Below are 12,434 nucleotides of genomic sequence, written 5' to 3' on the forward strand. Positions count from 1 at the left end.
CATCTCAAGACATCAGCCAGGAAGTTAAAGCTCGGTCGCAAATGGGTCTTCCAAATGGACAATGACCCCAAGCATACCTCCAAAGCTGTGGCAGAATGGCTTAAGGACAACAAGGTCAAGGTATTGGAGTGGCCATCACAAAGCCCTGACCTCAGTCTGATAGAAAATTTGTGGGCAGAACTGAAAAAGCAAGGAGGCCTGCAAACCTGACTCAGTTTCACCAGTTCTGTCTGGAGGAATGGGCCAAAATTCCAGCAACTTATTGTGACTGTGAATTATAATTTTTTAGATGTAAAAAGTATGATTTTCCTGTATAATTAATGGTAAAAAAAATAAATAAAAAAAAAATACATTATGTTTAACAAGAGAACACATGTACTTTTTACAGTCAATTATTGTTAAAATTACAGTAAAATAATAATAATAATAATAACAATCCCTGCATGGCCCATTATATTTCATTATATTTTATGGGATTAGTTATGTTTCTTCTTATTTTTAATATCAGTTATGTACATTGGGGTGCTCTGTGTTATATTTGATGTAGTTTAGTTAATGTTTATTGCTTTATTTAAATTTCACATGTGTTACTCTGACGGTGTTTTGTGTTTGTGTGTGACAAACTGTGTCTTCATGTTTATTGGTCATTGCTCCAGGAAGGCCACTACTGATTAACTTCATGTCATCATGTGCTCTTCTGTATTTTTTACAGTGATTAACAATATCTTATAAAGCAATAAGCAGATTTGTACAGTTTCATAAGGTTAATGTAAAGATTATGACTTTTTTTTTTTACTGTAAATTTAACAGATTCTTTTTTTTTTTTTTTTTTTTTTTTTTTGCACACACAAGTCCTGTCAGCAACTAAACTTGTTAGAATGTCTGCAACATCAGAATAAAACTTAGACTTCGATTGTAGGGGAGGAAATCTGGAATTCTATTTAGAATTACAATTTTAGAACACTAACATTTATGTGGCCTAAAGGGCAGAGGCCTGTACCATGAAGCCGGTTTCGGTGGCTAGCCAGGTAAGTTATAAATTAGTTTGTCTCAACCTCAGGCTTTAGGTACCATGAATGCTGGTCGGCTTTAGCGGCGTTCATCTCCATAGCAACTGACACTGCACTACTAACCTTCTCCGTAGCAGGTTTCGTTCTGGATTACAGATCACTAACAGATGCTGAACCAATCAGCTGCGAGTAAAATGACATCTCTGAAACGTGTCTCTTAAAGCACACTTTACAGTTACAATCTGAGAAATCCACAAAACTGACTCTTCATGATAAATTATTTATTTGAGAATCTAAATGTAGATTTTCAGCAGATAGAGTGTTGTATTTTATTTCAAATGTAATTGCTTTTCATTAACCCTCTTTAGCCACAGCAACAACAACAACAAAAATCTTTGAAAATAAACATAATATATTAGGCAATCTATAAAACAGCCAGTAAGATGGATTAATGTGATACCTGCAATAAAATATCGTTTTTAAAATATTAAAATCTCAAGATTGCTTTGGAAAGGGGTGAATGCCACCCAAACCCCTTGCTTCTTTCATGGACTCGAGATGAACATGCAGTATTTTACTTGAAGTTATAATAATATAAGCAATAAGCAATATAAGCAGGACACAAACTATGTTTTATTATTGCATACCAATTATTTGCATACAGTATCAAAGTGTTCACTTTTTAATTAATCAATAGTAGCCTTTTTTTATGCTTTTTATTTTTACATTTTTAAAAAAAATTTTTTTTACTAAAAACAATGTACAAATTGTACATCAAGAAAGAGAAATGAATAAATAATAAAAAAAAACACGATATAATAATCAAATACCCATTCACAACATATTCTATAAATAACATGTGTAATTCATTCATTTACATGTTATATTTTATTTAAAAAAATAAATAAAAAAAAAGATAATTTGAATGAGACATCATACCTCCTATTTTAACTAATTTTATTCATAAATCAAGAATCTGAAGGAAACAATCTATCTAAATTAATTTATAATATTTTTAAGCAAATCCCATTTATGTTCACATTCCAGACTTGTATTGTTAATTTTAAATGTTACTTCCTCCTTTTGTTATATTTCCGAAATCGTTTCTCTCCATCTTTGAAATTGTATGGGTTCTGGTTTAAGCCATTTTTTTTGTAATCTGTTTCAAAGCTGCTATTCTGATTACCCTAAATATATTTTGTTCAGTTTTATTTCTTAAGGACAAAGGCATTTGACACAAAAAATAAGGTTTTCTGGATGTATTTCTATTGTGCAGTTAAATATTAAATTAAACTGTCTAATCACTTAATTCCAGTAAGCTGTCAATTTAGAGCACTGTAATGACTGTAATGAGCCTTTTTTCTCCACAATTTCTCCAACAATCCCCTTTTACCAGCTATTGTATTTACTTTGAATAATAGGTGTTATCCAAAAAAAATCTCATTTCTATCTTCCAAGTAGATTCCCTCCAAACACTGGATTGAGTATGGAATGTATATGATATTTCTTGCTGACTCATTTTTATTTTTTATTCATCCTCCGACCTACATATAATTTTATTCAGAGTGTCCTGTAAATCTCTTTCAAGTGCACACTTTAACATACCTAACATTTGTATTGGATTAGTTGTATTGTATCAGTTATATAATTCATTAATAGATGCATTTCCTTTATTTATTTTACTTTAACTTCTGTTAATAAATATCTTCTTACCTGTAAATAATTAAATAAATGTGAATTTGTAAGCTCATATTTTTTGCTAGGTTTGAAAAGGTATCCATTCCTTTATCAGTGAACAGTTGGTGATATCCTTCCAAATCTCTATCTGCCCAAAACTTGTATGATCTAATCTATTTGGCATGAAATCAGGATCTTTAGCAATTTCTTGTAAATTAACTATATCTTTCTTAATTGTACTATTTTTCTTTTTATCTAACCAAATTCTAAAAGTAATATTAATACAAATATTATCTATTAATTTAGATTTGTTGCTTTAACAGGGATATACTAATAGGTTCCCCCATTTGATAAATTTCCATCTTCCTCCATTTCACTTTGGATTCTTCATTCATCCAAATCAATAAAGGTTGAATTTGGGCAGCTTTATAATAATTTATTACATTTGGGAATTCTAGTCCTCCAAGTCTTTTTGAAAACTTGAGAATTTTTAGACTAATTCTAGGTTTCCTATTATCTCATATATATATATATATATATATACACATACACTAACTGGTAGATTTTGAAAAAGGGAAATACATTTAGGGAGAATATTCATCTTTGTAGTCTCTAATAGTTTTGTAATCAGTAGTAGCCTATATTTATTTGTAATAGTTTTGAATGATATATAAAGTTTTCAACTTAAAATACAAAAGCTTTATTTTAAATATATTTAAGCTTTTAAAATTAATAAGCCTGTGTTCTTGTTGTGGGCCTATATGAATTCACTTTTGATTGCATTGATAAACCAGCTTTTTTTTATCACATTAAGAATTTGTTTGCAGCAGTCCTCTTGAGTTCTCGTAGCAGCCAGTTTCTTCTTGTGTAAATGTCTTTAAATGCTTCATTTTAGTTATCCTTATAAGGTGTAAATCATGTGTTTTAAGTCTTCGTGCTTTCATGCTGAACTCTTCAGCAGTGTAAATGCATTTTACTTATATTTTTAAAATAATGTCTTGTGCAGTTTAAATTCATTTAAATTCTTATTTTCATTATCATCAGCTTTCAGTAGAGGTAAATCCTGCAGTCTCTCTCACATGGTTGTGCGCTGCAAACGTCACTCATTCATGTGCACTAGCCTGTGATCTAATCTTAAAGTCAGGATCGACACCTGAGTTTACAGATAAAGCTGATGAGCTGCATCATGGTACCAATTAAGCCTGACTGGACTGGTTTGAATGTCAACCTGAAACCAATCCTGAAACCCCGAGTTCGTTCAGCGACTTTCATGGTGCAGGCCTCGGGTGTTTTCTCAGTAACTGTCCACTTCCTGGTCACAATTTTCATTAAAATATACAAGCTAGAAATTTGCATGCATGCTACAAAACACTTTGTCCTTTCAAATGAGTCTTGTGATACAAGTGCAATAAAATGAACGCATTAGCAAAAAAAAATTACTCATGTGATTAAACATGACTTCTGGACCAGAAAACTTAGAATGAACACACAGAGACAAGATGAGTCAATTTTAATATTTTTATTTTGAGGAATCAGGACCATGCAATGGCCTTAACTGGCCCTTGACATTTAACAGGTGTAAATCCTTCTTGGTTACCTCTACATAGTACAAAATAACTTTAACTTACTGAAAACTAAATACCACTAACAAAAGAATTTAAAAAAAAAAAAAAAACCCTGCACAGCAGACTCCGGGACAGAGGAATGCATGTTCACTTTAAATCCTGTTAAATAGAAAGTTACATAAACTTTAATAAACAGAACAATCATAAAGATTAGGGAGGCAACTGAGATTGCATTTACTGTGGGAAGGCAGGAGGGGGCATGGGAAAGGACACAGACTGGGGCATCTGTTGGGGGTTAAAGGGGAACTGTGGGGGATGGCTCATGCCATTCTGAACACCCCCTTGGTTGGCACCAAACTGCTGGTTCGGATAACTTTGGTTTCCGTAGCCACCAGACTGGTTGCCACTGAAGTTAGATGGTCCATTATTGCTGTATCCGCTGTTATAGCTGTTACCACTGCTATTGTAGCCGCTTGATCCATTTTGAGTCTTGTTTCCAAATACCTTCTTTTGTCCATAAGAGTCCCCATTACGGTTGTCCTGACCGTAGCTATTGAAGTCCCGTCTGCCACCAGAATGGCGGTCCCGACGGTCATCCCTATACCCTCCACCGCGACCACCCCTGAAACGACCTGCAAAAGGAAAACAGATTAAAATGGACCGAAGTCGCATTTTAAATCAGACTTAATCAAACGAGTGGTGGAAATATTCTACAACCTCAACGTACAGATATGAAAAATAAAAATGTTTTTTTGCCGTCCAGACTACACACCACTAAACAACTTGGCCAATACAAAACTAGTATCTATATTAATTAATTGGCCTAGAATAAGGTGTACCCCTTGTGGTTAAGAGATTATGAAAGACAAACTGGCTGCAAATAAAGCTCAGTTCTTGTATCTCACCAATTGGATTTACCTCCTCTGTCTTCAGCCATCTGGATGAGTTTGGGGTTGATGGCTTGATTTGCCTCACGGAGGACCGAGACCAGGTCGTGTGCTTGTTTCATGTTGTTGGGTGTAAAGAAAGTGTATGCCGTTCCAGTTTTCTGACTGCGAGCCGTACGGCCAATACGGTGAATGTAGTCCTCAGAATTGTTGGGGTAGTCATAGTTAATGACAAATTTGACGTCTTCAACATCTGTTTAAAAATAAATGGACGTGCCATGGCAGGAATAGTGCGGGGATGCACGCCACACCATAGCAGCAAGGACACGAAAAAAGTTAGCAAGGGAAGCAATCAATTGTGGAATATCTACTTACCAAGCTGAGGAAAAGATGGTTAATCAAGATGTTTAGGCTAACTAATCAGCAGGAATGATCCAAACATTGTGGTCTATAAACCAATCAAAATGTGATGACCATCTATGGACTTCCTCAATTAACAATGGTCACAACAAACTGCTGCATCTTGCCAAGATAAACATGCTCTCAAAAAAAAAAATTGAGCATATTAAAAGGCTTAAATTTGATTGTACAGTGGTGGCAATTTCCAACCAACCAGTGCTCACTTGAGGAGAGAAAAAAAAAAAAAAAAAAAAAAAAAAAGATTCTCTTTGGCAGGACTCGACATGACTGAAGCCAGCAAAGGAGGGAACACATCGACCAGCCGGGTAATCGCATTCAGTGCGGAGGCATGGAGATTAAAGCAACTGCTCTTGTCGAAAAATGCCAATTTTTAAAAAGCACTTCCCCATTAACAGGGTACCCATCATTTTTGTCTAATGTATTTCCATGACTTCTCCTGGCGAGTTTGGTTTCTCTTCCTATTTCTATCATCAGTAAAGCTGCTTTAACAGTACATATTGTTCCAAAGCACTATACAAATAAAAATTTAAAGAACTGAAAATCACAATAGAGATTGCACTCACAAAATAAAAGCAATTTCTAGTTGACGAAATTATAGAGCAAAGCATTACTAAAAAAATAAATAAAAAATGACTTCATTCAATATTTTCACTTTCCTGATATTTTCACGTTTTTCATGACAGTGGCAACCCCACATTAGGAAACCTCAGCCAACCAATGACAGCCTTATACCATCACCGTAGACGTCAAAAACTCTGGGCTGGGGATAAGCAAATTCAACCATTCGAGTTGTTGCGCGAGAGCAGAAGCGAGCAGGACGTAGTGCAACCACCCTGTAGTGCCACACCCCTCCGTAGTATGCAGTCACACTAGGTGCCTCTCAGACTCGGCCCAATCACCTCTGAATGCAATTTGATTGGCTGGCAGACAGGCAGAACTCCACAGAGGAGCTCCTTACCCCCTCCGGTGAAACCTGGACGTGTCATGCCAAGCTCCTGCCTCCAAGACTGCACCTTCAGGTGAGGAGGAGCTCAGAAAGCACAGCAGTTAAAAACAACAATACTTCATAGAACACCACTATATACAATAATGATAAACCTCAGAATAAAAAGGAATAACAAACCTAGTCCTCTGGAGGCAACGTCTGTGGCAATGAGAATGGGGGCTTTGCCAAATTTAAATTCTGTTAGGAGGAAGGCAAACAAAGTCTTAACAGCGTGACAGATACACCAAGGTATAAACTGTATTATGACGCCCAGCCCTATTCACACACCCTTGTGATGAACACGTACCGTTTAGGACCCAGTCTCTCTCCTGCTGGCTCTTGTCTCCATGGATACCCATTGCAGGCCACCTGTAAAGGCAAGAAAATTCGAATAAAGTTCTCTGCCTTTGCCATCCACACATGGAGCAATCACGACTTGGGACAGAGCAAAGAAGGTCATCTTACCCGTCCCTGCGCATCCTCCTGGTCAGATCATCACACCTTCTTTTGGTCTCCACAAAGATGATGGTCTTGTTTTCCTTCTCGCTCATGATTTCCTCCAACAGGCGCAACAGTCTGGAAAGGTTAAACATGTTATTACACAAGCCTCTGACCAGAAGTCAATTCAACATTGTGAAATGGCACACTTAGTAGGACAAGAATTTAAGACTCTACATACTTATCCTCTTTCTCTCCATCATTGCAGACATCCACAATCTGCAGGATATTGTGGTTGGCGCTGAGCTGCAGAGCTCCAACGTTGATCTGTACATACTCTTTGAGAAAGTCCTCAGCCAGCTGCCTAACCTCTTTAGGCCAGGTAGCACTCCACATCAGAGTCTGTCGGTCAGGCTACGGAGGAGCAAATAAGACAATGTTAGACAAAAGCCAGCTAGAGCTACAGGGTTATACATAATACATGACCAAAGCAAACATATTCAAGAACTCATATGGTTTCATTCATATGAAAAGGAGCACATACTCTAATCTGGTCCAGAATTTTTCTAATCTGGGGTTCAAACCCCATATCCAGCATCCGGTCAGCCTCATCTAGCACTAGGTATGTGCATCGACACAGATTGGTCTTTCCAACCTCCAGGAAATCAATAAGTCTACCAGGGGTGGCAATGCAGATCTCAACTCCTAAGAACAGTTATAGGAAAGTAAGGTTAGATGTCCAAATATATATGTTTACACAGAGATGCAATAATATTCTGAAGTTTTACATTTCCTACATACCCCTTTCCAGGTCCCGGATCTGTGGTCCCTTTGGAGCTCCTCCATAGATACAGGTGGACTTGAGACGAGACGCTTTGCCGTACTCTGCCGCCACCTGCTGGACCTGCTGTGCAAGTTCACGGGTGGGAGCCAGCACTAAACACTAGAGTGAGAGAAACGCCCGATTACCACACCGATTTAAGACAAACAATTGCCTTGTTACTCATACTTTATAATGTCTGGACTTACAATGGGGCCGTCGCCATGTTCCAGGAATGGTTGGTGGTTTATGTGTACGATAGCGGGGAGCAAATACTGTAGGGAAAGAAAACGCTCATTAAAACCAGTTCAAAATCAGCAAAATAAACAACAGGGTCAAAAATGTACTTTACATAGGGCACTATTTGCCACCCGATCTGATTTTTAGGGCCACTGTTACCCTTTTATATACATTTTATCAAATAAAACAAATTCCAAAAGTAATTAAGTTAGGTTGATACCCATCAATTTAAATAAGCATTAAATCATAGTACTAAATGTATCAGCGTAGAATAAAAAATAAAATGTTAAGACAGAATTCATAAGGACGACTTTTTTGTTTTGCCCCTACATCTTGCAATTTTGGGAACAGTCATTTTGAGGTGTAATTTTGCCCCAAACCCTCAATTTCAGAACCTGGTTCATATGCATAGCATACCGCAAGGGTTTTCCCAGATCCAGTCTGTGCAATGCCGACCATATCTTTGCCACTAAGTGCCACTGGCCACCCCTGAGACTGAATGGGAGTTGGATCGGTCCAGTTCTGTTTACTGATCACATCCATCACATAGTCTGTAAAAAGGATCAAATGGTTACTTTAAAACTCATTTTCAAACACTCTCCATTATTTGAAAACAATTTGTATGAACTTACTTGGGAAGTTTGCTTCATGAAACTTCATAATTGGTTTGGGACAGTCTCTTCCCTTCACTGTAATCTCTTTATTTCTCCTGTAGTGCTCAACGTCTTGCTGTAATACAGAACATGTTATGAAAAAAATCTTGATAGGTAGTGATGAAAAGGATAAGAATTTTGCCTATTTCCAAAAAAATACATCACACCTGGTCAAAATCGCACTGTTAAGATAAAGATACATCAGATCTGTGTACCCTCTGTGAAGATTCTGTGGATCTACGCATTGTATCTGTGTTTCTGGCTTGTTTTAATAGTGAGCATCTGCTTTCAGGAAGTCTAAAACAGTTCTTCATATATTTGCGTTTCATGAAAAATATGCAACAAATAAGCCGCATCCGTTTATAACCGGTTTAAATATGCTGTATACAAATAAACAGCTTTTAGTCTGAGTAAATCAATACATTTGCTGTATTCTATTAATTTAACGTTAACGATTGTCTATCTGTGGATATTTCTGATATCTGCAACTTTGATATGCACAAAGTATTTATCCATTTCAATGACCGAATGTTTTTACTATAAGTGTGATGAAGTGTCATTTTGTGGGCATGCAAGGAGGTGTGTTTGACAGCAGTTTGTTAGAATAATAATGTTATGATGGGACAGAATATTTAAGCCAAGTCTATCAAACGACTAAAATGTATTAACGAATTTACACGTTATGACGATCGATCAAAGTAAAATCGCAATTAATTGAATATACATACACACATATTTGCTGAGAAAGCTCTTCAAATAATAATTCAATATATAAATGATCAAATAATTGTAAGTTATTTAAATGAAGCACTGATAAGACAGTGGCTTTAGATTTTTATTCTTTAAATATATTTATTTCCATATTTTGAACATAAACCCATCATTGGCCAACAGTCCATTTTGCAATTGAATTCATCAGACAGACAGATATAGATATATATGCTTTAAGACACATCCATGTACACATGCATCAGGCGGACGCTTTTAGACTGCTTTGGTTGCATCACATCAAACACAGCCTTTTTGAGTCCCTGTTTCAAGTTAAACGTAGTTTGAAACTTAGAAAAACACGTGTCGAGATCCCCGCATTCGGAACTGCGCTCCGTCCAGCTGTGTTTGGACGCAAGAACGCTGTCGCTAGTGTCAAGCAAGCCCGAGTGTTTTGTCGTCTATACAGCTGGAGTTTCGCTTACTGCCCCCTGCGGAAAACCAGTGGCACTTCAAGCTTGAACTGCCCTGATGGTAGGAATATTCCTCGTTACGGTCCAGGGACATGATTAATCGCAATAATTTAAGATGTTATTTTTTATATAATTAAATCGCTTTGAATTAAGTAAAATCGGCAACCCTAATTCACACTTTAAAACGCTACAACCTTCTCTATGAAGGATGTTTTCATCGGTTTACGTGCAATCGTACTTGTTATGCCGTTCAAGAGTTTCACTGGCCAAAATCAATTACATACAAATTATGCATCTAAGCCGCTTCGGACTACAAGTCGCAGGACCATTCAGATGAAAAAACAAAAAAAAACGTGCGACTTATGTTCTGGAAAATACTGTAATAACCGTCCCTTGCGCATTTACTTACAGCTGACCTCCGAGAAACCTCAAGGTGCTCTTGATAAAAGTTCTTCTCAAACTTGGGCAGTTCATCCAAGTTCCAGTGTTTTTTCCGCAGCCGATCACCAGGATTCCCAAACTTCTTTCCTGGGGGAGGTCCATTTCGGTTGCCTCCAAAACGTGGGGGGCCACTGCTGTAACTGCTAGGATATTTAAAAAGAAAATCATACTTTAATGAATGCATTAGAATAAAGTACTCCGTATATGTTGGGGGTAACATCAACTCAAACACTAGAAAATGTTGCATAATATTAGTACATAAAATTGTGTGTATTATGTATAATATAATGTATATATACACACACACACACACACACATATACATACACACATGCGCATGCTCTGATAACACCATTGTAAAACCAAACAAACACAGGAACTTGATTACCACAATTGCATTTCTACTTTTAGTTTCATTCCCAGTACTTCAACACAATACTACGGAACACGTCCAAAATAAATATTAATGGTAACGCCATGGTACTTCCATGGAAGGATTTCATCCCAGACAATGAAGGCAATGAAAATGCCTTGAATAATAAATCAAGGAAGCTCAGATTTCAGCTCGCATCGTGTTGAGTTTTACTGCGCCACGTTTTAAACTCGCTGCCATTTTATTTCTTACCGACAGGAGACAAAGAGGAAAAAACGTCCGGCATTTTACAACACCAGAGCCACATGTACAACTGGGGCATTTATGCATCAAAAATACGCAATGTTTATATATAAATAGTGACACTGCGCCTTTCCAACGTTAAGACATTAAAAAAAAAAAAAAAAACGTTAACAAGAGACGCCATTCGACGCATTTCGATCGGTGAAAAACAGATGACGTTTCCCGTGTCCACCCGACTAACCAGAAAAACGCTAATAAACACGATCCAATTCGACTCTACAACGAAGTACATCACCTACTGTGATCAATACTCCACGAATGCGTTAAAAGTAAACGCGGTATTTTTCATGAAATCTGCGAATGGGATTAAGCGTTTAATTACTCGACGATAAACAAAACAGCTTACCCTCTGTCGCGACCGCGGTCCCTGTCTGTGTATCCTGGCATCTTGTGATCTAAGATTATGATTAAAAAAATAAATTAATCGGACGTTATTTGTTGAAGCGGTGTGCTGGTGCTCAGGAACGCCGGTCACAACGAGTTCTCACCGGGTTTTATAGCAGGAGGAAGCGGTTTCCGGAAAAACCATTGACGTCATCCAGATGGTTGCTGTTGGAGGGGGGGGGGGGTATATCGCCCTGGCAGCCAAAGTCTCGCAAGAGTTCTGTTCACTTATACTAAGATTAGGTTTAGGGTTAGATTTAGTGGTAGGGTTAGGATAAGGTTTAGGGGTAGGGGTAGGTGTAGGGTTTCTGTGGGACTCCAAATAAACACAATAATCAAAGTGCATGGACGTCACATGCGGATCTCGCGAGACTTCCAGCTACTGGGCTGTTTACCATCTAGACACGAGATGTTCAGACTGCACTTCATTCTCACCGAGCATGCGCGCATGCTTGAAAGCTACACTTAGGGATCATTTAGCTTTGCCATGTTGTTTCATAGGAAAGGGTAGTTTTAAAGGAAAAGTTTTCAGTTATATAGTAATATAGGCATGAAATACCAAATATATAGCCTGACATATATAACATAACATCTTAGGTGTGTTACATATATTAAATATATAACAAAAACGTTCCAAAATGCACAATGGTACTACCATAGCAGTAAGATACACTTCAGTTATCGTTGAGTACCATGTAAATCAGTGTCAGAAATTAAAGTTTCCATAAAGAGGCAAAGGGGCATTTTATTTATTTTTAACTAAACACATGAATGTGTGTGTGTGTGTGTGTGTGTGTGTGTGTGTGTGTGTGTGTGTGTGTGTGTGTGTGTAGGGTACAAGGGGGCTAAAGGCTCCTTTGATTTAATTTTCTCCTAAAACACTAAATAGCATCAAAAACTACCACAGGACAAACACCTGTTTGAACTGCAAATTTGTCCTTTTCCACAAGATCATCGCGTGTAATGTCTAAGGGTTGATTTTGAAGCAATCTGATATAATATTTAATATGTTTTTAAATGTTGTACATTTATGTAGCAAATGAATATCCTGGAAATT

General features: G+C 37.1%; 2 protein-coding genes across 4 annotated transcripts in view; one reads left to right on the forward strand and one right to left on the reverse strand.

Annotated features, from left to right (window-relative positions):
- The window catches only part of LOC127450051 (testis-expressed protein 33-like), a 304,945-nt gene that overhangs the window by 75,972 nt on the left and 216,539 nt on the right, over positions 1-12,434 (forward strand). The window lies entirely within an intron of this gene.
- On the reverse strand, positions 4,192-11,507 carry LOC127450022 (probable ATP-dependent RNA helicase DDX5). 3 transcript variants are annotated; one of them, XM_051713724.1, is made up of 13 exons: positions 11,340-11,507; positions 10,286-10,460; positions 8,675-8,771; positions 8,460-8,593; positions 8,012-8,077; positions 7,784-7,925; positions 7,527-7,687; positions 7,224-7,396; positions 7,010-7,120; positions 6,852-6,913; positions 6,683-6,742; positions 5,171-5,392; positions 4,192-4,884 (listed from the first exon to the last, which is right to left on the reverse strand). In XM_051713724.1, the coding sequence occupies exons 1-13, from the start codon at positions 11,378-11,380 to the stop codon at positions 4,487-4,489; spliced, it is 1,842 nt and encodes a 613-aa protein (XP_051569684.1). In that variant the 5' UTR covers positions 11,381-11,507; the 3' UTR covers positions 4,192-4,486. The 3 variants fall into 3 exon arrangements, with proteins under 3 accessions (XP_051569684.1, XP_051569685.1, XP_051569686.1); XM_051713725.1 differs by having other exon boundaries at positions 10,286-10,457; positions 11,340-11,499; XM_051713726.1 differs by having other exon boundaries at positions 4,695-4,884; positions 5,158-5,392.

This window comes from Myxocyprinus asiaticus, chromosome 13, assembly GCF_019703515.2.
Source record: "Myxocyprinus asiaticus isolate MX2 ecotype Aquarium Trade chromosome 13, UBuf_Myxa_2, whole genome shotgun sequence".
Taxonomy (NCBI): domain Eukaryota; kingdom Metazoa; phylum Chordata; class Actinopteri; order Cypriniformes; family Catostomidae; genus Myxocyprinus; species Myxocyprinus asiaticus.

Excerpts from the sequence above, each read along its gene's own strand:
- LOC127450022 (XM_051713724.1), bottom strand. The coding sequence starts at position 11,380 with ATGCCAGGATACACAGACAGGGACCGCGGTCGCGACAGAGG. Across the intron at positions 8,078-8,459 it reads GATCTGGGAAAACCCTTGCG|TATTTGCTCCCCGCTATCGT; the intron begins GTATGCTATGCA and ends CTTTCCCTACAG. Across the intron at positions 5,393-6,682 it reads CGTTGCCTCCAGAGGACTAG|ATGTTGAAGACGTCAAATTT; the intron begins GTTTGTTATTCC and ends ATTTTTAAACAG.